General features: G+C 43.2%; 2 protein-coding genes across 10 annotated transcripts in view; one reads left to right on the forward strand and one right to left on the reverse strand.

Annotated features, from left to right (window-relative positions):
- The window catches only part of LOC136012336 (claudin-15-like), a 53,193-nt gene that overhangs the window by 20,021 nt on the left and 7,317 nt on the right, over positions 1 to 25,855 (reverse strand). For 2 of the 9 annotated variants that reach the window (XM_065675487.1, XM_065675486.1), the window contains 3 exons: positions 9,909 to 10,149; positions 8,473 to 8,762; positions 1,326 to 1,463 (listed from right to left, as the gene is read on the reverse strand). The gene's annotated coding sequence lies outside the window, so the exon portion shown is untranslated. Of the gene's footprint in view, positions 1 to 1,325; positions 1,464 to 4,096; positions 4,267 to 7,734; positions 7,871 to 8,472; positions 8,763 to 9,908; positions 12,891 to 25,855 lie in introns of those variants that run through there. The other 7 variants (XM_065675484.1, XM_065675489.1, XM_065675485.1 and 4 more) reach the window with 7 other exon arrangements.
- On the forward strand, positions 12,496 to 24,688 carry PARL (presenilin associated rhomboid like). Its single transcript, XM_065675479.1, has 10 exons — positions 12,496 to 12,813; positions 12,894 to 13,098; positions 13,239 to 13,379; positions 15,401 to 15,449; positions 17,320 to 17,415; positions 18,791 to 18,940; positions 19,382 to 19,452; positions 20,589 to 20,690; positions 22,512 to 22,609; positions 24,371 to 24,688. Exons 1-10 carry the CDS (start codon positions 12,527 to 12,529, stop codon positions 24,486 to 24,488), a joined length of 1,317 nt encoding a protein of 438 aa, XP_065531551.1. The 5' UTR covers positions 12,496 to 12,526; the 3' UTR covers positions 24,489 to 24,688.

Consider the following 25,855-nt stretch of genomic DNA (forward strand, 5'->3'; position numbering starts at 1 on the left):
TCATTAACACCAATTAAACAGCCCACCACCGAGCCCTTCAGGGCCTACAGCTCTCTCTTACCCCCTCTATTTCTGTCAATGCAGGGTACAAGAAGTGAGGCTCTTTGCTACCCATGTGAGATGCCAAGGCCTTGGTTCAGTTGCCAGCCTGAAGCCTGTGCTCAAACAGGAGTGCAGGCTGCAGCCCTGCCACTGGCCCCATCATGGCCATCTCCAGCTCCATCCCTGCCCCGGGCACCCAGCCCATCTCAAGAGGCCATTTCTGTGCAGCAGCCTCAGTCTGAGGAGGGTTGAGGAGACTTTGTTCAGCCTAGAGAGAGTCTACACTCTGTGCCAAGGTGCTTGGTGCGCCCACCTCCCTGCCCAGAGCTGTGCAAGCACAACCCAAACCAGCACTCAGCTGGAGGGCCCTGCACCAGATGGTCTCATACCAGATTATCACATCTTCAGCTTGCTTAGCTTAGGTTTCAGCACACTCCACAGGGAAGTGACAACAGAGCAGCTCAAAACAGTTAAGCCACAAATGGAAATCCTGGGGCACTAGAAAGAAGAGCCCCATAGAGTCAGCATGGGAAACATTATAGAGTTGTTGAAATGCATGTGATAGCTGTATCTCCTTTGGCTTCATGGCCCTTGACTCTGAGCATCTTCTGTCTTGTAAATACCTAAACATTCCTCCAGGGAATGCAAATCCATATTTTGCTCATTTAAACCTACAGACAACTAGCTTTCTTGGTGACAACTCACAGATAGCTTCCCTAAAAGTGTCCTGTCACCTTCAAGTGTCTGCAGACCACGTGCTGAAACCACTGTCTAGACACCAGCCAAACAACATATGAAACAACTATTCCCATCACAGAAAACTCTCCTCATCCAAACACTAGATCTAACTGCTTTGTGTCAGTACTTTGGCACAGGTCCCAGCATGATGGAAGCTCAGCATAAAAATGGATGAAACCATTCAGGTCACTCAGCTGATCATTTATGCCCCAATTTTCTTTGATGTATTATTTAATACCCTGACATTAACGGTCTTTCACTGCAAGCAGAGTGCATGTGACCAACTTCATCACAGCACACGCTGCTTGGCCCTCATTCTGCCTTTTAAAGTCTCTTTTCAAAGACAGCAAAAGAAACCAGACACAAATTGTGCCTGAACTTAAGAATCATCCATTGTTCAAGCTGATGCGTGAGTGCTGTCATCCTTGTAGCTGTCAGCAAATACACTGCTATTAACTACTGTTAGAGATCAAGGGGTTTAGGGTCCCTGTTAGCCCATCCTCCTTTATGGTGTGCTGTCAATGCCCATGATAGGCATCACTTACGTGTCCAGGCAAGAGGTGTTCACCAAGGAAGACATCTTCTGTTTTCAGGAATAGCACAAAGGGCCTTCAAAAACGCTCTTTGCTGTAGGATCCCGATCCCCTTCTGGGCTTCTGCATCTCATTGGTTACAACGAATGCCTGTTCCAAACAGAGTATTATGAAAATGTTAATTACTTTGAAGAGAGATGAAGGCTGAGCCATATCAACCTGTTACCCTACTGTTAACCCAGAAAGCAAACTACACACTTGTTCTGCAAACCCTGTCATGTTCATGTTTTCTGCCTGTTGACATGGGGCACCTTGCTCAATTTCCAGTGAGCTCCAATGAAGTTGCCTACTCTGAAGTACAAAACAGTAACACTTTTGTTCCTGTGGCCTCATGGATAAGCCTCATAGGATGGCAAATAAAACCTGCTGTTGAGATACCATTTGCTACTGTTTTATAACCAAGGAATTTCAGAGCAATTTCTTCCCCAAGCGCAGAGTTTTCAAATCCAGGAAGGATCACAGACAAGGCACTCTATTAAATAACCTAAACAGCTTCCACGGTTGCACCCCAGCCAGCAGCTACGCACCACACAGCCGCCCGCTTACTCCCTGTCGGTGCCAAAACCAGTACAAATGTGCTAAAGCATTTACAGTTGGTATTTCTACACATAGCCAAGCTTGCTGCACATAGAGATGTATGGAGTGTTTTTCTCTTGTAGGAAACAAAGTGAGGCCTCCACTGACCATGTTCTACATTAAAAAAATTGTTTCTTTTCCTCATTGTAAAATAGGAATTTGTTGAGTTCACAATCCCAGTCATCATGAAGGAATAGATGTTGTTTGCACTGACTGCCAGGGAAACAGAAAAGGAAGCATTTTTTGCAAGTGATAACAAAGCTATTTCATAGTATTATATCTATAAATAAATATCGATTCACCACCATTATACATCAGAGTTCTCTATTATTAATGCTGAACTTAAACCAGAGATTCTGAAAAGAGACTTAGCTAACACGATACAAAAGCTGCCTTACAACAGGCTACTTACAGTGTAACCCTAGGATGAGCAAGCAACTTTCTGATTACCTGCAGATGCAGATACTGCCTGGGACAAACATTAGTATCTGCTTTACATGTCAAGTTAGAACGATGCTAATGGTGGGTTTCTGACACCTGCCTTCAGTCAGAACAAAACCTCAGCTCCATGAGCGCTCCCAGTAAACGGAACAGCACCTTTGCCACAACAAACCATGGAACCTGGGCCACAGCAAACTGGCAGCCATCACACAGCACTGGAATAGCAAACCATGAGGACAGCGACGCTGCTACCCACGTGTCTTTCTGATTTCCTTGCACAGAAGCCTGGCTAACAATAGTAGGAGGCAGCAGCCACAGTCCATCAGAGCTCTGACAAGCAGAGCTGGACCACTGCATTCGGCTGATGTTCCAGCAAGATAAAATCTCTCTGTCCCTTAAAAGGAAAAGATGTTGACAAAGGCTAAAACTTTAAATGAGGAAATTGATGCTGCAGCACAAATTTAGGCTGTTGGAAGCAGGGGGGACACAAACAAAAAGCAAAAATAGCATGCAAGGAAAGTAATCCAGATTCTTGCTTCCATGTGAGCAGCCATCAGATTCAGCAGTTTTGGCCCTTCTAAGCAGGAAGGGCAGAGGCTGGCATGAGGCATTATTTCACTGTGCTGATGCTGTGGGAGTATGGAGAGCGCTGCAAGGCAGACAAGGCCAAGATCTTCCCTGAGAGCAAAAGGAGGCAGGAAGCCCATCAAGCCTATTAGCAAACCGTACCAGGAGCACAGGAAAACCTCACGAGAAGAGCTTTCTTCGACTGAGAAACAACCTCAAGCAGGACACCGGGCAGAGCTTACAAGGGAAGGAAAAATGACTACAAACCAGAATTAAATCTTAGAGATCAAGTACAAAGACCAAACAGGTCTCAGCAAATTCTTCCCTTAAACATGAAAAGCTACCTACAAATTACAAGCAAAGAAGTGAGATCACCTAGTACTGCTGCTGCTAAAACCAACCAGGTATGTCCTGAAAACCAGCTTACTGCTTTGTCACAGCTTTCAGTAAGGATGAAGAACCCAAAAAGTCCAGAATTTTAAAGCAGTTGGCACGTGAAATCTCACACCAGCAACAAGGCTTTTAAATAAGTCAGGCAAAATAGGGTCAGGGGGCAAAGACCACCAAACAGAGCCCCTGCTCTTCGTGCAGGCGCTGGCTCCCGTGAGTGCCCCCAGGCTACCCTGATGGAGAGCTGCTAGCAAGGGAGTGAGAAAGCAGCACAAGTGCCACCTGCACTGTGCCACACGGTGGCAGCACTCACGAGACAGGCTGAGAACTGCTGGGGCAGGGGAAAGCACCAACCGAGCACCATTGGTCCAGGGCAGAAGTGATAAACCCTGCAGCTGGATGGAAGGGGACCATCAGCAGCTGCAAGAGCCTAGAGGGTAGCTGGTAGGGAGCCGAGGTGGAGAAAAGAAAAGCCTGAGGAGCCTGACCCAGTGGTGTGCAGGAATCACACAGAGACCCAAGAGCCACACCAGGAGACATGCAAGGTCTCTGCAGGTAACACTTCATCATAGCTTTGCCTACTGGTAGCTCATGTTGAGTTGCTCTGACATATCCTGGTGAACCAGATGATCACAGCCAGCTCCAGCATCATGGATATTTTGTAATACCAGAATTAGCAATGAAATTCAGAATACTCTTTAACCAGGCCCTAAAATATTTGACATAAAACAAGATACAATCTCCCTTACCTCAACTTCCAGACAATAACCCAGAAAGGACTGCTTCAGGGAAGCTTATCCTTGCCAGCAGATAACTGATGGCAAAAACGCATCTGAAGAAAACAACAGGACTTTTCAAACCCTTTATTTTTCTCCACCAAACACCCTTTCTTACTGCTTTCTGTTGCTGGGGTTCTTTTTGTAGTGTGCAATGATTTATGGGAGAACTCCTGACTTTCAACCAGCTGTGGCCACTTCTGAGATCAGGGAACAAACCTGGGCTCAATTAGGAAGGGAGTAACCTGCCTAATTCAGTCCAGTGGCTCAACCTCGTGGTGACAGCACCTGGTGAAAGGGGTCCTGTCAACTTGCAGAATAGAAGGAGGACTCATACTAAGGTGAGAGTTTTTGCCCTCCGGGACTGCACCGATTTGTACTCAGTTTGCAGTCAGTTTGGCTCTTCTCTGCCCCCCTCAATGCTAGCACAGGTGTTCCTGTCACGTTATCTCTAATTTGCCTCAATTCACACGTCAAAGCACAGGTCTGCAAAAAAAAAAAAAAAAAGGGCAAGAGACCAACTAATGAAAGCTCACGTATTCCCATGTCCTAACTAGCAGAACTCTGTCTAGCCTGTTTCAATAGCACCTCACAGCAAGGGGTATTTCTAGGTTCAGTTACCTTCAGCATTAGCATTCACTATTTTAATCTCCAGACACAGCATTTCCAACTGCAGTGTAAGTCACAGAATGATAGAATAGCTTGGGTTGGAAGGAACCTTCAAAGTCATTTAGGCTACACATACCCCCCACCCCAAGCAACGCCACACTCCCTCCCTGCCGCCCCCTGCAAGAACCGCATGGCTGCCCCTCCACAACAGCACAGCCGCAGCACCCCAGGAACTAAAAGGGGGCCGACACCGCCTTTCAAACGCCTGCAGCACCCGGCCTTCCTCGGGGGTGTCTCCCATGCAGGGAGGAACTCTCATCCAAGGGAGCTCACCCAGCAAGGACCAATGAACTCACCCCTGCACAGCTTCCGAGTCAAGACAGGATCGGGCTCATTCAGGGGGCTCTCCCCGCAGGCACCCCTACCCCGCCAGCGCTCCACTTGTCCCCCCCCGGCCACGCTCCAGCCCGGCCGGCTCAGCACCAGGACGACCCTGACCCGCCCTGCGTCAGCCCCCCAGAGCACACAGCCCCTCACGGCCCTGGCCCCACAGCCCCGACACAACCCCCAGCACAAGCGATGCCACGCTCCCTCCCTGCCACGTCACCCACCCACCCCCCCCCCCAGTAACGTGGCACGGGGACCCCCGCAGAGCTGCCTCTCTGCAGCACCCCAGCAAGAAGAAGGCGCCCGCCATGGCCCACAGGGACCCCCATCGCCACAACAGCCCAGCCGCCTTTAATTTCCAAATACATGAACAGGGTGAATTTGTGTCTAGTTACAAACGTAAATATGGAGGAATTATGCTAAATCAGCAAGATTAACTGTCATCAAAATGGCTCCACTTTCATGCTGGTTTAACTGAGTTAAATTTGGCCTCCAAGGTCTAAGCTTCTCACTGACCACCAACTCTGTATGTATAAGAACATGTACAAATATCTTGTGGTCTCCACATAATGTGAACTTTGTGTGGTTTAGTTGCCTTTTTAATCATTTTCTTACATTCCTTTTACTTTGCATCTACACAGCTCTTCTTTCAGCTATTTTCTGCCTAGCTCTGTAAAGCTGTACCTTCCTTTTGTGTGAAGAGTATGAAAAGAAATGAACAATAACTAAGGTAACAAAGCCATTTCTAAAAAGTAGAGAGAATCCAAGCTGAATGCTCTGCAGTACAGAACTCTAAAAGATGCAGCAGACAACACTTTTAGAAGCTCAGTAGAGATTTTCAAATCTTACATTGGAAATGCTGTGGGACTGGAAGGTATTTTATGGTGATCCTGATTTTTAGAAAGGTTTCAGGAAGATTTTAAGGACCTTGTGACCCGTAAATCTAACTTCTCAACTAAGAGGAGTCTGTTTGTCAGAGTGCAAGTGTTTGTACAGTGTGGTTTAAAAGGAATCAGCACAGGGCTCTAAAAGGCTTATTGTGCTTGCAAACTTAATGAATTTCTTTGAATGAAGGCAAAATAAGTGCCATTTACTGCAGATGCTGAGGTGAACTCAAGAGTCCCAACCCCTTATTTAGCTGACTTGGTTTGGAATTTAGACTGTAACTGGTTTGATGAAGCATGACAGGGAAGTGTGTGTATGTGTGTTTCTCTCTAATTTCCCGTCCTTTTCATCCCTGTCCTGTTCTTACTGTACCTATGCACATTAACATGATGCTTCTACTACAGAGACCTGCCTCTTCCTGCCTGCTAATCTGCAGAGTCTGTAGTTCTGTACATTAAGGTCCTAGGCCTCAAGGAAGATCCAAAAGCAGTCAAAACAGAAACTGAGCCCTACGCAAGGCAGGGGTTTACACATGATTGACATGAAATAGAATATACATAACACAATTTCAGGAGCTGTGGCTATGTCAGGCATAGGTATGATAGATATCACAACTAAACTGTGTGCATAATGTTGCCTGGAAACGAAAAGGAAAGGCCCTATTCCTGCTAGCCATAAGATTTTGCGTTGCAAATCTTGGTAATTTGCACGCTAAGCAGAATCACACCATGTCAGTATTAAAACGGGAGGCCCTCTAAAGAACATCTAGGGCACTGTGCTGTTTCAAGGCTAAACAATATTGCAATGTTATCGTCTGAACCATTTGTACCTGAAACTGCTCAGTTTGTTCTCCCAAATCATCCAGCTTAATGTAAAATGGTTCATTGTCCACACACAGCACTCCCTCCACCCACTGTTGTACCTCTACAGGCACAGCAGCCTCCTCTCTGTATTGTGGTTGTTTTCTGGGAGGTGGAGACAGACCTATTGTTTTTCATGAAACAGAAATGTAAAAGTTTAACAATCTTGTATTGTGTTCTGACTACTGTTAAAATATTTAACTTTGTAATTAAAAGGTTAATGTTGTTAAAATTCTAAATAAAAGTATCTAAAGTTTTGCTTGTAATAGGATGCACTGTGTCGTTAATGAGCTGGGGAAGGGGATGCTGCACAAAGCAAACACCATCCATGTATTACGGTGGTTACAATTTGGCCAGCAGGGAACTGGGAAGAGAGGGGAGGTGGGGGGCATCAGTGGGAATGGCCAGACAGTGCCCTGCATGATGTGTGCTGCTGCTGAGGGATGGGCAGGAGCAGCGTGGGGTCACACTGACCGTGAGCACTCCTGAACCAGTGAGCCTGCACCACATAAAGCTCTCGCCTGTGCTTGCACAGAATCGGGGCTGTAAACTAAAGCAATCCTAACAACCGGTGCTAGTTAGGATGCACTTCTGGAGGTGCAGTAACACAGAGAACACATCTGTGCTGCAAGTGTTTAAACTGGCAAGGTGAGAACAAAAACTACCGGTGTTCATGCAGCCACCTACAGGCTCACCTGAAGCGGCACTGACAGTTCATTAAGAACCATTCTTCTCTCTGAATGTCTCAGTTAAAACCGCAGTGTGATACTGGAGGAGCTATACTCGTTTCACACGAGATGCACAACCCAGTCATAGCAAATTACTGCCATGGGACATAGTAGAAATTATCAACTTCAGTGTCAAAACTACCTTTTGCAAAGCAAAATCCTTCATTGTCACAGCTGAATAAACTGCTCTTCAGGTTGCAGAATGCCACTGTGCACACTGTTCAACAGTCACCCTCATCCCTACAGAGCCAAAGGCAGTCTAGATTCATCTGCTAACACTGTAAACCGAGAAGAATGGAACAGAAAAGAGAATGTTTTAGCATAGCAAAAATCAATGGAATGAGATGCTGATGTGTTCTGTTAGAGCCATGACTCTCATTGCTTGAATTCTTCCAGTTTGTTTTTATCACTACAATGGAAGGGGAAAAAAAAAACAGAAGGGGAAAGAAGACCACCACATTAAGGGAAATTCACTTATACTTTACCTTCTATTTGTCATCACTCACTGATTTCCCCCCCACCGTCCCCTTTATTAAATGAACATGGTATATTTGGAAGTATTTTTCTTGTTTGAAAAACCAACACAATCAGCAGAAGGAAATTAGGGGAAACTACAAAAATGAATAGACAAAGTGCTCAGACGCAGAAAATGAGCACTTTTCCACCTACAAATCCTATTCTAGTAACTGTATGTGCTATAGTATTAAGTAAAACAGTTCAGAAATGAGTTGATGATTGAACTGAAGCTGACTGAAGTTTCTCAATCTAAATTCTGTCTAAAACCCACATTTGTACCATATCCTTTCTTGTAGCTTAAGAAGAGGAGGACCCTCAAGACATGAGGGCTGGGGACCCAGGGGGAGAGATGGCTTTCCTGGACCTGAAGATTTTGGGCCAGACGATGCTTTTGACTCTCCAGATGAAAGCTCAAGAGGAAGGGACCATGGTGTTCGGGGCCGAGGTCGTGGTGCTCTGAGAGGTGAGTGGAACATTCTTCCATACTGAAATGCAAAGATAAGGAAGCAAAGACACTTCTTGGGCAAATTACGGTATTGTCATGAATCCAATGTCTCCTGTCCACTGCATCTCTTACTGCGCAGGAGGCCGGAAGGGTTTTCTTCCTGCTCAAGATGAATTTCCACACTTTGAAGGAGGGCAGAAACCAGAATCCTGGAATGGAAACAGCAAAAAAGGCAAAAACTAGTGAGGTTTGTTTCAGATAACTGTAGGCTTCTATGATATCACCAATTACCAAAATAGTTTTAAAAATCACTTCTTCCTGTACCCCATATGTTTGTTATCACTGTTTTACTATAAGAAAACCAAGACGTAGTTCTGAGAACACCATGACTACCACTGTTCTAATTTATTTAAGTGTCTGCTGACTGTATCAGCTATAAACTCCCTTAATTCCCAAGGAATTTTCTGATTGCCATCCGTCTTCTGGGCTGTAATGGAGACACCAGATCTATGTAAGAAAAATCTTGCAGAGGGGGCAGAAGGCACAAAATTAGAGGTCTCAACTATGTTTGGTCTGCAAATGAGTATCCCACAGTTCCTTCCACAAAAGAACTTGCTAAATATATGGTAAGGCTGAGACAAGGCACTGCTTAGACCTGAACACCAGTAACTGACTGTGCTGCTTTTTTAGGACGAGGAAGTTCACAGAGAGCATCAAAATCTGGGAGATCCAGTTCTTTAGATGGAGACCATCACAATGAATTCCACAGAGATGAAGCTGTTGGTGGAAGCCCTGCAGGAGGCAATAACCCTTCTCGAGGAGGAAGGAGTGGAAGTAACCAGGGGAGAGGAAATAACATGAACTCTGCTCAATCACGAAGAGGATCATCCAGGGGTGGTGGAAGGGGCCGACAGAAGAGGCTCTGACTGGGTCACACCCAGTCCTCCCTGGACAATATCTAAATGGATTGCTACTCTGGACTCATAACGTAACCTGCAACAAACCTGGATTCTTTAACTGGGATAACTGAATGTGCATTAGCTCCTAACAAGACAGGGGTCTTTTCCTACGTCAGTCAACTTCTGCTAGCTGCAGCGCTGTAGCTGGCTTTGTTTTGTCCTCTCCACCCTTGTTCCTCACCTTCTTTTACCTGCTTGGTTTTGTGAAGAGCTGGAATTTTTTTTAAGTGATACGAGGCATGAAGCACCTCCACAGATTTCAGTTCAACTCCAGACAGAAACCTGTTTCTATGTGTACAGTTTGTTGGAACAGTTACATTGGGTTTGTATGAATATAGAACGTAATTTGTGCAAAAATTAACATGAAATCAACCCAGTGTGTGATTCTTTACTCACCTATTACTATAAGGAGTGCTGTCTTTAGGCAGAGTTGGGTATCAGACGGAGCAACAGAACTGCCTCCTGAAACCTCAGCTGTCTGAAATACTCATAGCTGGATGATTCCTAGGGGTTTGGTTTGTGATGCACAGAGAGCTTTCATTTTCACCTTCAGCCACAGCTGTCTACTGATTACAAGTGGTGCTGGCGTTAACATTCCGAAACATGGGAAACCAACACTGCTTGCTAGTCTGCCATCCTGAAAAACGTGGAACACTGGTTAGAAAAAGCTGTCACACACACAGTGTGAGTTACAACCTGGACTACCAGCAAGACAGACATCATGACAGATATTGTCATTCTGTGCTTCAGCTGGGCAAGCCAAACATCTTTGTTCAAAACAGCATCTGGTTATAAAAACTGAGGAAGAAAGTTTAGCAGATTCATTAATATGGATGCACATGCTTTACAATGGCTGTAGGAGGCACTGCTTAAAGATAGCTGCTTTCAGTAGGGTCTGGTACCTTCAAATGCTCAAGTGCGAACCTCAACAGCTGATCACTTTCTAATCGCTTTTTAAGTATAGTTTTCTTTAGGATATAGTTTCCCAGTTTTATGAGCAGAAGGAAATGATGAGGAAGAGTTATTCCCATTTCCCACATTTCACAATAAAGCTGTTTACCACCCATGAATTTGTTTCCCCATAAATCATTCATATTAATCATCCCCAGTCACCAAGTAATCAAAAGGCTCCTTTAATACCTAAAGCCTCAATGAAAGTTTCACCACAGAAGTACATATTCTAAAGCCGGGAAGGTCCCACATTAAAAGTATGGGATATAATGTATAATGAACAATACTACCAGGCATCCATCCCCCCTGCCCTGACTTTTATGTTTTAATATTCAGAACAATATGGTGTTGCACTTCTATAGCTGTCAAGGCTGCTGCAACAACACTGTGAAACACGGCAGCTATTTTATCTGATGTCTCAGTCAGATGTACCAAAGACTTGCTGAAGTCCTGATGGCCCATCTTCTAGGAACAGATCAAAACACAGGTTAACTGCTCTTCTCTTGGTTCAGTCAGTCACAGATAGTGTTTTCTTTCTTAGTTTTGTAGTGTATAAAATGGCATTTGAAAGTTACAGTATTTAACTGATCATTAGCCTATAATATCCTTGTCACAGGGCTCTAGAGACAGAAGGATTTTAAAGGAATTAACTGGGGAACAGCTGATAGAACACAGTTTCTCCTTTGAGGACTAACAAAGAAATTGCTTTTTACCTGCACTTGAAGAAAGGCTTTGGTCACTTCAGGTATCCATCAGTGAGTATCAGTGAGTTAGGATCTATTCTGAAGTCTTGGTGATAAATATCAGTATTTTGATAGCAAAGGGGAAAGCTTGCTCTCTCTTTTTCTCTGAAACTTTTGTTTCATAGTTAGAATATGATTTAGAGGATAAGCTTTAGTCCTTTGTTAAACCACAGTCCTCTACCAAAATGAGAAAGCACCCAACAGCAAACCCAGCTGTTTCTATCTAGACAAAAGGGAGTATGCTTGGTTTTCCTCTGATGTTCCATTAAACCAAAATAAGAATGCCTAATTCAATTCTTCGCCCTGGTTTAAAAAATTAGTAAATAAAACCATCAAATGCTAATTTAAGCTTTATGATTCTAAATGTTCACTGCAGGGCTGAAAAAATGGGATGGTTGGACAACAGGAAACAGCCAGCACAGTTTCCACCATCAGTCTGCAGCAATATCCATAGCAATGGTGAGTATTCAGCTGCCTCATAAGATGCAGATAAAGTCTGAAATCACTGTTGGTCAGGAGCTGCCTGCCTCATTTGGTGGATCACTTTAGCACTGGTACATGGATACAAGTCAGAGAGCATAATACTCTCTTAAGTGCTCAGGGCAAAGTTTAATGGTTGGCAAGAAGGGATTGGATCATAGAATGGTTTGGGTTGGAAGGGACCTTAAAGCTCATCCAGTTCCAGCCCCTGCCACAGGCAGGGACACCTTCCACTGGACCAAGTTGCTCCAAGCCCCTGTGTCCAACCTGGCCTTGAGCACTGCCAGGGATGGGGCAGCCACAGCTTCTCTGGGCACCCTGTGCCAGCACCTCAGCACCCTCACAGGGAGGAACTTCTGCCTAATGCCTAATCTCAGTCTCCCCTCTGTCAGGTTATAGCCATTCCCCCTGTCCTGTCCCTACAGGCCCCTGTCAAAAGCCCCTCTCCAGGTTTCCTGTAGCCCCTTTAAGCACTGGGAGCTGCTCTAAGGTCTCCCCTTCAGGAGCCTTCTCTTCTCCAGGCCGAACCAGCCCAGCTCTCTCAGCCTGGCTCCAGAGCAGAGCTGCTCCAGCCCTCGCAGCATCTTTGTGGCCTCCTCTGGACTTGCTCCAAGAGCTCCACATCCCTCTTGCGCTGTTGCCCCAGAGCTGGATCATGACGGCCGGGGGGGTCTCACCAGAGTGGGGTAGACGGGGAGAATCCCCTCTTTCGACCAGCTGCTCACTCTGAGCCCAGCACACGGGTGGTTTCTGGGCTCAATCGCACAGTACTTGCCAAGGGGACCCGGGCGATATAGCAGCTGCCACACGCATCATGGCGGCCTCAGCGCCACGCCCGCTATGGCTGGGCAGGGCCGGCCGGGGCAGGACGTGGGCACTCCCGTCCCGCCTGCCGGGGGCAGCAGCGCTGCCGGGCATGCCCCCACGGCACGGTGCCCACCGTGCGGATTGGCCCAGGGCCACCGGGGAGCCCCCGAGACGGAGGCGACCGAGCTGCTCCCCGGCCCGGCACCCAACACAGCGCCCGCAAGATGGCGCCCGCCTGCCCCGGAAGAGCTTGGCGCGCTGGAGGCGCCCAACATGGCGTGGCGGTGCTGGGCCCACGCCTGGGGCCCGCGGCCGCACAGGTACCCCCGGGCCGGGCCGTGCCGTGGAGCGGGGCGGGCGGTCGCGGCGGTACTGACGGTCCGCGTCTTTTCCCCCGCAGGCTGACGGTGCTGCTGGAGCAGCGGCAGGGCTTCCGCCGGGCGAGGCCGCGGCCCGAGGAGCCCCCAGCCGTCACCGCCGCCGAGGCGCGGCCAGGCCCGCCGGCCCGCCGCCGCAGCCTCTGCCCGCCGGCGCCGCCGCCGCCGTCCCGCGCCGGCCGCCCCTCGGCTCGCCGCCTCGTCAAGCCGTTCCTGTTCGCGGTGGGGGTGAGTGGCTCCTCCGGGCCGGGGGTGCCCCGGGTGCCCGCGGTGTCTCCGCTCCCGGGAGCGTGCGGGCATTGCTCGGGGCTGGCACAACCTCGGGCGAAGCCTCGGCATGGTGCGCTCATTCAGGCTTTATCGCCCAGTTCACAGGCTCTGCCTTCGGATCCGCCGCCATCTGGCAGTATGAGTCGCTCAAGTCGCGGGTCCAGAGCTATTTTGAGGAAGCCCGAGCAGACTGGTTCGATAAAATGCGGCCGCAGAAGAGGGGGGACTTCAGGAAGCAGGTACGCGGTACCTGCAGGTGCCTGGCCTGGCCGCACACGGCTGGGTCCCAGCCGCAGCGCGGAACACGGCCCTCCGGTGTGGGCGCAGCTGCAGCACCGTTTGTACAACACAAACAAACGGGGGCAAACGGGACAAGTCACTTGGATGAAGAATAGGTTCTTGGCAGCTTACAGGAGATGCATTTCCTCACAGGAAAAACTGATAGAATTAGTTCTAGAGCACTGTAACCCACCGAGCCACTACAGCAAGTATCCTGGAGAAAAATGCCATCTTCACCCTGAAATGTGGGGCGAAGAGGTTGGGAGTAATAGTTTGTGTGCCTAAACTAGGTAGACCTTTTAGTTTTTCACTGTATAAAAGAATTACTCTCTGTCCGAGTACCCTCAAAAGTAAACACGAGTTCCCATAGAGCTAAATTCTGAGCCTTAAGCGTAAGATTTCTTTTGAATGTTCTGGCTTCTGAAATGCATTTATATTTTCAGCCTTTGCTTCACAAATGTGAGGGTTTAGAGGGCTTTTTTTCCTTTATGAAAGCTGGCATTTACACGCAAATACTTTGGAGTTTGGGCATTAAGAACATCGTGTGTGCTGTGAGACTTGTTACAAATTTAGTTGACATCCTGAAAATATCAGTCGTTTAGTTTGGAACTAAGTGCATTTAAAACTAAAGAAAATATGCATGTGTTGGGCTTTTTTTGATGAGCATGACATTATATGTTAGGGAATATCACTTCGGTTAGTTCGGGTCCTCTGCCTGGTTGTGTCCCTTCCCAGCCTATTGTGCATCCCCAGTCTATTCACTGCAGGGGCAGAATGAGAAATGGAAAAGGTTTTGATGCTGTGCAAACATTGTTAGCAAAAGGGGGAACATTAATGTGTTATCAGTACCATTTTGGTCAAAAATCTAAAACTCAGCACTATGTATACGCTGCTATAAAGCAAATGAACTTATATTCTAGCCAGTCCTAGTGCAGCATGCTTTGTTGCTCGGTGTATATGTATCAGCTGCAGGGGAGATTATGATTGCCACTTAAAATATTAAGAATTGTAAAACCTGAAGGGGAAGATGCGATTAACTACCCAAAAAATAAACCAAAACTGCCCTGTTGTTAATAGGCTTAAATTCCCAATCCCCATCTTCAACTGGGAAGTCCTACTTCTAAAAGTTCAGGATCTCTCAATAGCTTCTAAGGGCATATATTTCTAGTATTTTAGAAAAAGCAAGTTTATTTAGTGAACTTTGTAGGAAATACGGGAATCTCTATCCTGGTGAGAGAATCAAACATGAAAACGCAATGAAGTTGCTACTTTGATATCAAATAATGATTGTTTCATGCAGCATTGTTTCCCACTGCCTCCAGCCTACAGATGGTTTATATGACATCCCCATCAATATGGTTGGAAGGTCATTGAGCTATCAATATTTGTCCAACAATGGTTCTGAAAGCGGAGGAAGGGAAAGGGGGGTGAAACTTGTCTGTGGGCTGACTGCACTCAAAATAAACTTTTTCAGGGGTTTTAAACTTGGAGGAGGGCTGGGTGAGCTGGACGCAAGGGGGAATGGATTCCACATCTTGTGAGCCACCTCTGCAAAAGTGACCCTGGCACAAAAGTGGGATCTCTCAAAGGTGGGTGGTATGATGTTAGTCAGCATTAGGTGAGGCTTAGTCAAGGCAGGGTTTATGCTAACTTTGGCTAATCTGCTAAAGTAAGCATTATGGGCTATATCCAAGCTGAGTACAAGCAGAGGTAAACCCACAGAGTTGTATAAAAGGATATAACCTCTTTCTTTTTGAAGAAACTCTTCAGCTACAACGAGTTGTTTTATGAGGAAGAGTATAGATGAGCAAGGAAATGCCAACTTGAAAAGCTGAACCAATCAGAAATAAAGTTTGAAACTGATTTACCTAACAGATTTCAAACAAATGTTTTCCATTCTTAACAAAGTAGAACCTTAATGAGTGGTTTTGAAATGGCAAGTACTTCACAGTGGCACTGATGTACAACGGTTCCATTTCAGGTTAACAGCTGGTGGAATAGCCTGACTGAGGGTCAGCGGACTGTGACAGGTTTGTGTTAGCTTACAGGTATTAGACATTCGCAGAAGAGAAATGTGGCAAACAGGTACAGTATGTTAAAACAGGTGCCTTTCACACCAGTTAGGTTGTTAGGCACAAAGCATGTGTAAACTTACACCTGCACACACACTATTTCTGCTACACTTCCTTCACACAACCTATTTTTTGTATGCATTAAAAAAATTCCTATGCATCAGTGTGAGTGTGGAGGATTAGCTGGAATTCTCTGCCGGCAATATTTTTCTTAGGAACTGTGGAAAATAGCAGATGTTTTTTAGAAGGAAAGTGTGTATATATTCCACTGATATGTGGAAATAAAATTCCATAATAGTTGCTTCTTGTTTGCAGCATGATGCATGTAAAATAACAAAAAAACACCTTGTGAGCTTTCCTTTGGTTATGATGTAGTTTTGACTGGTTAGCCTAACAGCACTCGAAATCTCCAAGGTAAATGTCCTGTGTGGTGAGAAATTGACAAGAACTTGATTCAAAGCCGAATCAAGTAACTGAGCTATATCCATTGTTACGTATTCTACTAAGTATTTACTGTATTTACTTGTTAGCATAAGGTTATTTAAATGCTATTTCTGTGTCATTTACTTTTCTACAGAAACATTGTAGAAAAAAAAAATACTCAGACAACTTACTAACTCTTTGCAAAGTTGACTCCCAGCCTAAGAACAGATCACATAAGTGCTGAATGTTTTGGGCAAAAATAATCTCAGGCCCTCAATTAGTAAGTGCTGTCACAAGTTTTGTACGATGCTTTGAAATGCTTTTCAACGTGCAAGTCAGAATACAGCTACAAATACTTACTGGGGCAGGGTTGGTGAAGATACCATTCCGTAGTCTCTAGAGTAGTTCTAGGTGATCTAACAAGCAATACAAATTTAAGTTGGTGGACCCTGACCCATTTAGATGCTTACCCTTGATTACGCTAGCAAGATTTGGCTTGCTATACTGAAATAGTTGACAGTACTGTAACTCCTTGGTTTTAGCATGCAGGGAAAACACTTCCTCTAAGAAGAGTGTGATATAATAGGACAAAGTAGCGAAAACAGAGATCTGTTGACATTTTTGTTCTAGGACTTACAGTTTTTCACTGTTCCTACAGTTTGTTGCAAGCTTCAAATATAATAATTATGTGACATTTACCATTATGTAAAAGCATCATTATTATTTTCCCCTTGAATGTTTCTAGCAGTTACAAAAGATTTTAAATACCTAAACACTTGGATAGAAATAGAGAAGGCACTTTAACCAAGAAACAATGAATTTGCATCATTATGTTTCTAATAATTTACATTCTTACTTAAAATACAGATCACAATAAATATCTGTGAAGTAAAACACACATTTCCCTCAAAACAAAGCTTCCCCCAAATTGGATGGAACGTGTACTGTATGTTTTTATGGTTCCCCAAGACTTTTCCCCTCCATGTGTGGTTAAATCTGCATCCTAATGTACATCAGATTAGCTGCTTATGTCCAAACGCCACCAGAGAGGCAGGAAATGGGACCTCTTAAGCTGGCTCTTCTTTCATGGGCTCTGTATTTGAAGTTGTAACTTGTGTGTCTTTAGTACAGATTTTCTGGACTGTTGTATTCACTGCACTGTATGTTTAAACAGTTGCAATTAAGTGTCATATTTCTAAAAGACTTCCACTTGATAAATGTAGCTTTCAGAATTTGCCTTTTCTAAACTTTATAAAGTTAAAAAGTGAATACTGCTTTAAATGGAATAGTGAAGAAAAAGTATGTCTCTTGTAAGTGTACTTTTGAATACTTGCTTACAGTCAGCATTACAGTGTATTACACTCATAATTTGCTTTTATACTTTTTTTCCCCCTCCTCTTAATAGGTATTATAGCTGCAAATGTCTTTGTATTCTGTTTATGGAGGCTGCCTGGTATGCGACGGTTTATGTTTACATACTTCACCTCAGATCCATCCTCCAGTAAGTGAATAGTAGTTTGGGTGACTTTTCTACACCGTGCTGTAATAGAACCTCCAATCATACTGCAGAAGCTTCAGCTGGTGCATGGCTTACTTGTAGCTCCACCACCCACAAGCCATCTCAGTCATACCCAAATACATCATTCTGTCTACAGAGGACATGGTTTGAGGGGAAAAAAGAAGTAATAGATCTCATTTTTAATAACAAAGAAAACACTGGTGCTAAATATTGTAATGTCAAAACTGTTGCCTGCTGTCTGGCCTTTTACTGCATTTAGTAGGATGCAGTTCCTGCCTTTGTAAAGGTGAAGATAGGATACAGATACAGCACTCCTCCCAGTGATGTCAAGCTGTACAACAGAACGTAAATCATGCCACTCTTTGGGAAGGAGCAAAATAAATTGTACTATGCAACGCCATTCAAAAAATAGACTCAAGTGTAATCCCTACACCCCTTTAATATTCTGTGGGATGCAGATAGAAGTCACCAGTCACATGCGTGTGTGCTTCCATCAATAGACAAGTGTTAGTCTGTATGTCATGTACAGAGTCCTTGTTTCAAAGCTGTGCTTTGAGTCACATAATAATGAAACCCTAACAAACCTGCAAACTTGGCTTTCACTGTATGTGAAATATTTTTAACAGGTTAAGGAAAGTAAGTTAGTGATATTTAATGTAGAACAATTAGTTGGTAGAGAACAGAATGAAAAGGATGAGACAAGTATGCATTAGGAGAGTACTTTCTGCTTACTTGTCCTCTTAATTTCTGCTGAAAAGTGGAAACTCAGCCAATTCCCCAGACATCCCAAAGCTAAAAGCTGGTATCCAGAGCTGAGCATCAGTCACACCAAACACTCCTGTTTTAAATAATGCTGACCTTCAAACCTGCTAATTGGCACTTTTTGCACTTTCAAGGCTGCTGTTTCAGTGAGGAGAGCTAGTAGCTTGTTTTCAAAAGAAAACTAGCTTTTCTTTGAGCCCATCTCTGTAGCAAAATTAGTTTAGGTAGTTGCTCATAAAAGACATTAAAAATCTTTCACTATATACATATACAAAAATTTCTTCTTTCCAAAGCATAGGAGATGTGTCATAAGGTAAATGTTTTATATGAAACATTCCCCAGTAAGTAATAAAGACTTTCTAAAGGAGCTGTTCGTACAGTGTGTACATCTCTGGGGTACGTGTTGTCCCTTTCAAAGGTATTATGTGGAGTTTGAAATATTTTACATTTCTGGGTTTATTACATAGGATGTATTTGAGAATTCAAAGCATTATTAGCCTGTAGCATGTCTTGATAAATTTCTATTCTGTATGACATGTAAGTTGAAGCATATTAAAATCCTGACTTTCTTCTTGCATTGTTTTTTCTTTTGTAGGAGCCCTGTGTTCTCCCATGCTGCTTTCTACATTTAGTCACTTTTCTCTGTTCCACATGGCAGCAAATATGTATGTTTTATGGAGCTTTTCCAGCAGCATTGTCTCTCTTCTGGGATGCGAGCAGTTCATTGCAGTATATCTTTCTGCTGGTAATGTTAAATAGATATATATTCATAACACTTTAAATATGTATTCATGCAACTGAAATGTGTGCATGGTAATAGATGTACAACAGTTGGCTATTGTTCAGTCCCACACATTGCGTTATACTAACTGCTCTACTTACCTGCTGTCATACAGAATTTTGATGGGTTTAGGATATTTAGCTTTAAAATACCATGAAAATACAAGTAGCTGGTTTAATTCATCCTTAGCTACCAAAATAAAATAGCTCAATACAGACTTATGAGAGTTTAGTGGGAAAAGATGACAGTTGTTTTAAAAACCAAAACAGCCACCAACCACCAAAGAAGGAATCCCATGTCACCTACACTAGCTTCTTTAGGGAGGTGTTGGGATAACATTGTCGTACTTTCTGCTGCTTGTCTGCATTGCTGGCATTGTTTCCAACACTAATTTTTCCTTTCTAGGGGTTATCTCCACTTTTGTCAGTTATGTTGCTAAAATGGCCACTGGAAGGTTTGAACCATCACTTGGAGCTGTAAGTATCTCAGCATACGGGAAACCTTATAATGGTTTCTGAAGCCACTTTCAAAGCCTGCTGTATTCTTTAACCTGCTTAAACCCCAAAAATATATTTGGGATAATAGAAACTTGGAAGAGTTTACCAAAACCAAGTAACCAGGCAGTGATTCCTGTGCAAGAACATGCTAGTTCTTCAAATATGTTAACTCTGCTGCAGCAGGAGCCCAGAACTAATGCCGCTTAATGCTTGTAAATGAGTACTTAGCAGCAGGACCTCTTGTCACTGAGCAGGTAGTTCAGTTTTATTAGAGTTATTTCATAAATATTATTTCATTAATTGTGTACCAGTCTTCTCTAATTGAAAACAGAAAGAGACATTGTAATCAGGCAGTCGAAATCAGCATGTGATGATCGTGGAAGCTGTCAGTCACGCCATGCAGAAAGGGCAGCACTCCTGCCAAAAGTCTCACAGAAATGAGGCAGGCTGAAGAGGTGTCGTGGTTGTCTGTTCTTTACAAGTATTAACTCACTATAAGTTTGAGGTGAACCTAGCTATTTGCCAAGTTTTAAAGGCTTCTTAACTTACTTTACTAAATAATGTTGATAAAAGCCACAAGTTACAATCTTATTTTTCAATTGGAATGAAAAACAGGTGTTGAACTGTCCCAGAGTTAGAATTTTGGCAGTGCTGTCTCTGTATTGTCCCTTTATCTTATGAATAAACTATATCTGGAGCAAGTTAGCTTCCCATTAGTCTTACTGATCTGAACTTACTGAAATTGCCACACATTGCATTACTTTACTGTATTCACAGCCTTTCCATTGAGATATTTCATGGATACAAAAAGCCTATGGTCAGTTTAGTACAGACCACGGAATTACTCATTTCGTTGACAAAAGCTTTTTGTCCCTCTCCATCTGTTATTTTCCTTGTTTTGGTACAAGCTTCAGAATGATGCCCTTCATTCGAGATGTCTGTGTTTGATTAATATGTATTAAATTTCTAGGCTTTACTGGGAAAAAAGCACATTAACATAATTTGTTATCTTAAGAATTGGGCTGCATTTGAAAATAAAAGCCCAAGGGAAAATGGAGAAATTTTCTCTTATGTAACATCTCTGCTTACTGTCATGTATTTTAATGTATTTGCAGTCAGGAGCTATAATGACTGTCCTTGCAGCCGTATGTACAAAGATGCCAGAAGCAAAACTCGCCATCATATTTCTTCCAATGTTCACATTTACAGCAGGAAGCGTAAGTTCCTTTGAACTTTAAATCAGTTCTGCTCTTAAAACCTTTTCCCCATATCCTCTCTATCTCCTCTGCACATATGTCTGTCTTTTGTGTTTCTAAGCTGTTAGATTTGTTTTCAAAGTGAATACAGGTCATGGAAGTCCTGGAGACTGAATTGTTGCAGCCTAGCACAATCATGGCACAAGTGTGTAGCAACCTGAGAATTGCCCTAAATTCCATCCTCATTGGGTCTGTTTCAAATCTGATACTAAGAGGTGAAAGAATTAAGGAGGGACTTGGTTCACCTGTCTGAGGGGGTGTGCATACATATACATACACATTTTTATAGCAGCACTTTTTACAGGCTAATCCAATACTGATATGCTGTTTTTGAAGAAAAAAATACCAGGATGGGGAAAACAGAATGTCGCTTTGCAAGGGAAAAAGCGTTCCAATCCTGGAGGAATACCTGCCTCCTCATTTGTATACCATCTTTTCCTAGAATGGTTTGGTACACTGGTGAGGCTTTTCTTCATGTGTAACACTAGGACTCGTTTGTTTCATTAAGTTCTTTTAAGCACATCCACTGCCCCATTTAAGAAAAGCTGCTCATGTGTATCTTGAGCTGCTTTAATGAGTTAATCATCTTTGATCCACTGCTTAAAGTTGTTCTGCTGTTTTACTTAAAGCAGTTTAAAGCTTTGTTGTTTCAAGATCATGCGATTTAGTATTTTTGGGAAGCGAAGCTTACAGATTTAAACAAGTGTTTTTAGATGTAGCCTTCCTGGTTTTCTTGCACTTCTGCTTGAGAGGACCTGGGATTTTTGCTGCTACCTTTTAACTGCATCCCTCTTTAAAAAGATGGCCAGGATAGAAATATTGGCAGAGCCATAGAAAATGTTGCCATGAGGAAGTACTTACTGCAACAGTAAGACAAGAGCAGCATTGGCTGCTGCAGTGTAAATGTTGGAATGATTTTAGCCTTACTATATAATTGCATTTTGAAACCTTATGTACTAGGTTTAGATACTCAGGCTACCTCACATATACTATGATGGTTTTTAAAATAAACAAGCCAATGTAGCAGTAGAGCTGCTATTCTAAGACACACACTTAAGGAAAGAAATCCTACTTAAAGTAACATCTCATCCTAACATTAAATCTATCGGTCTTTTTGGAATGAAGCACTTAGTAAAATTTTGCATAATTACAGTTACGGTGGTTTCTGTCTCCTGAGGATGCTGCACCATTGGTTATGCTCTTTCTGGCCACAGAGTTGTTCAAAGTCATCCTCATTTTCTACCTGCCAAGAGATTTGTCATTAGGAAAGTGTGATGAGCAGTCTATATTAGATGACAGGGGTGCTGCCCCATATGTTCTGTCCACTGAAGGGTTGTGTTTGGGAGATCAGATGCATATAAATCTAAGCTGTGTCAGAACTGATGAATGAGAATGTTGCTATATCTTTTATACTGTGCGCTCTTTCAAGTAACTAAGTAACTTCTGACCCCAGTCTGGAATGTATGCATGGCTTTAGAAGTGAAGATTGGAAGAGACAGTGTATTTGAAAAGGGCACATTCCTACCCTGCAGTATTCTGTGACCGCTCATGTCTGTATTTTGACGGGACAGTACAGCGAAGAACTGAGTCTGTTTTAAAACAATTTGGTTTAGGTTTTGTTGGGTGAGGGGGAAAGCGGTTTTTTACAGCAATTGCTTTGATATAAAATTCATGAAATGTTTTTTGATCCCAAATTTTTGCTGTGCCAAATAGGAAACTCTTAATCAGTGGCCATTTTATACTGTGACTGATCTGTCCATACCACGTTCTGTTCCTTTCCAGGCACTGAAAGCCATAATCGCATTTGACTCTGCAGGACTTGCTCTAGGCTGGAGACTTTTTGACCATGCTGCACATCTTGGGGGAGCCCTCTTTGGGATGTAAGTCTATTTACTAACTTCTGTTTGTTTCATATTTAAATTCATCCTATTTTTTTCTTCTTTACTTCCTCTTTTCTCTCTTTTTTTTTGAGGATTGTCTTAAGCAGCATTGAAGACAACTCACTGTCATCCTTGAGTGTTATAAAATAGTGTAGAAAATGCTGTCAGTCGATGCTGAGAACTGAACTGAGCTGAACTGACTTAGAATGATGGATTAGATGTCAGATTGTCCTGTCACCGTAACCTGGCCTGGTTGCCTCCGTTATGCTCTCCCTAGCACATTGAAGAGAGTCACAAGGCAGAAAAGATTCTCACAAAACACAGCATGGACAAATTAAAATAACTTTAGAATTAAACAGCTGAAACAAGTTTTGTCCAAGTCTTTTTTCTTTAATTGCCAATTTAGAGCTCCAGAGTTGGTATAAGCTCAGGCCAAATTCCTTTGAGCAGCCTCTACTGCTGTTTCTCAGTGTTGCTGCATTGTCTTTGTGTGGAGTCTTCCAAATTGGGACGAACTATTAGAAACCAGTTTGTAGGAAACAGTTCTGCATTGTTCCATGTTTGAACTACATTACCTAATGAGTTTTTCCCTTCTACCTGATTGCAGTGTTGTCTTATTTTGCACATTTGTAGCTAAGAGCATTTTTAAACATTTATGTAGGCATTTTAAAAGGCTACCTGAGGTTTAACTAGGCCAGGCAAAGAACAGGTGGGGAACACTTCATTTTAGTCTGCAAACTGTTTTGCCTTTCTTTGCTACTGAGTTGTGCTGCAGTCACCTTTTCTCCCCTTCTCCCATCACAACTGCATCTGATGTTGGCCTGCTGATCCATAACTACTTTCTGCCATGATATATCTATATCAGCTTGCAGATTCACATATTAGGATAGCACTTGCAGTAAAAACTGTCTTGAGTCAGCTAGGTGAGGAAGACATGTTCTACCTATGTGTTCTACTCCGTGATCATTTTGGTTTCTTCAGCCTAAATCAGGGCTTCTATTTAGCACGTATGTTGAATAGCCAAAGTATTTTCTATACATTGCCTCACAGACAACTGTCTGCTTTAGAAAGAAGATACATGATTTATAGAAATGGCCTGTTTACCCAGTACTGGCTGATAGAAAATGGATATTCAAGACTCAGATGTGAAGTTAGACTTGTGGGAGAACCTTCAACCTATTTCCATGCAGTTGCTTCCCCTCCCACCTCTCCTCACCACCATAACCTCCCTTGCTGAATCACTTATGTTGCTGTTCATATATCAAGATACATAATTCTCTATGAATACCAGTCAAGCTAAAACACTTGTATAGATTAAATCCTCATTTAGATGTTTATAGAAGAAAATGTTTTGAATGGAATGTGGCTGTTAATTACGGGGTAGTTGTATTTACATGTGAGAAAAGTTTACTTGGTGTTGTCAGTAAACATTAGCACAAGCAACAGAGACTGTTTTAACAGTCTCTTATGTAGAAATCACGAGAACATGAAATTAAAGGCATGAAAACCAGTCATTCTCAGGACTGAGACAAGCAAGAACACAGAAGTTAATTATTAGGAGTCATGAGAACAAGTGGCTTACCTGCCACTGCCGCTTTCCAAGAGTGGTGTTCTTTCTGCCTTGGTTTTTCTTGTCTCCTGTATTTTCTAGGAGTAGAAATGCCTACAGGCATTTCAGTTACCTGATTTTAGTGATCAGCCTGTTCCTCAGATACAGAGAAAAGTTGCTGTTAGTTTTAACTAGTATTTTCTTTTTCTCAGGTGGTACGTGACTTATGGCCATGAGCTCATATGGAAGAACAGAGAACCACTGGTGAAAGCTTGGCATGAAATGAGGACAAAGAACACAGGAAAGGGAGGAGGTGGAAGATCTGACTGATTCCAATCCTAGAGATTCCTTGTGCCCAAGTGGTATATTACTTGAAGACGTGGGATTGAGTTGGTTTTCTGCTACTCCACATGAAGCCTCTAAGGAGCTGAAGTTTCTGATGTAAATTACAGTTACAAAAATGCATATCAATAGAAAATGAACTCTGACAAAGGTGGAACAATAAAGGTTTTTATCCTGTTGCTTTCTGAGGTAATAGTCTGTGTTACATTTTTTAAAGGAGAAATATATACTAAAAAAGGCTTTCCAATGAAGTGACCAAATGATCTGTCCACAAAGCTTCAATCTGGGGCACAACTGGTTAATACTTAGTAAAATTCACTTCCTTACTTATGAATCATGCATCCCCCTAATGTCCACCGAGCACTATTAGGTGTTTTCCTGGAAGGCATGCTTTAGGCAGCCAGGACTCAACGTAAAGGTAATGTGGTAAAGTCCAGTGGTCTTTATTATTGACAAGATTAACTGAGATAAGCCAATGGTCTCTATTGATTTTAAATGTGAAATACACGAAGCAATACTGGATTGTTTGCCAAAGCTTACATACTGGTTAATGGTACAGCTTTATTCATTCTATGATTCTGTTTATCAGCTGCAGCTTATTCAACTTGGGGTTTCCATTTCTATCTGCTTCCAAGATGCTGTCAAATCTTGTTAGAATTTACTACAGTCATATCTTTTTCATAATTACATGCAGTGGAGGAATGTCATGTACTGTGGTTTTGAATGTTTTACTGTGAGTTACACTGCTAGTGCTTTCTATATTCTTTCACTGCATTAGTTTCTGGGTTTGGTTTTGGTTTTTGGTGTTATTCTATATTGCTAATTTTAAGGGGTTCTAAGTACTTTTAAACCTTAATATTTGGTTAAGAATGTGCCAGGTCTATTAAACAAGCAGCTACAGAAATAATTAGGTGCCCTAGTAAAGGGTAGTACCATGACCAGTGTTCCTACTGTACAAATAAAAATAACAATTGATTTTTGGGTATGTTGCTACCCTGTGCTTGTCCTGCAAGGATGACTACCAAACCCCTTGCAAAGGGCTGAGGAGTCTGGCCAGATCCAAGCTGGTGCATTCAAACCCTTTGCTCCTCCCTATAGGCCAAATTAGTCATTCCAGGTAGACTGACTTGCCAAAGAACATGTTGCTTCTGTGAGAAGCCAAATTGTGACTTTCTGCTTGATAACAGTACCTTGCAGAAAATAATTTCCTGTATGGGCAAAGAATACAGAATGCAAAAGGCACCAGTCCAAATAAATTATGGAGTACAAAATTGCTGTAAACTCAATCACTGTCACAGGCCAGTGTTCAAGTCTCTTTTTTTTCCTCCTTTGGAAAAATGAGGCACTTTTGGATT

The sequence above is a fragment of the Lathamus discolor genome, chromosome 3 (genome assembly GCF_037157495.1).
Source record: "Lathamus discolor isolate bLatDis1 chromosome 3, bLatDis1.hap1, whole genome shotgun sequence".
NCBI lineage: Eukaryota > Metazoa > Chordata > Aves > Psittaciformes > Psittacidae > Lathamus > Lathamus discolor.

What these genes read in the sequence shown, in the direction of transcription:
- PARL (XM_065675479.1), top strand. Translation starts at nt 12,527, where the DNA reads ATGGCTGGGCAGGGCCGGCCGGGGCAGGACGTGGGCACTCCCGTCCCG. An exon ending in TCACATTTACAGCAGGAAGC is followed by an intron (nt 20,691 to 22,511) that starts GTAAGTTCCTTT and finishes GTTCCTTTCCAG; the next exon opens with GCACTGAAAGCCATAATCGC. An exon ending in GGGGGAGCCCTCTTTGGGAT is followed by an intron (nt 22,610 to 24,370) that starts GTAAGTCTATTT and finishes TCTTTTTCTCAG; the next exon opens with GTGGTACGTGACTTATGGCC.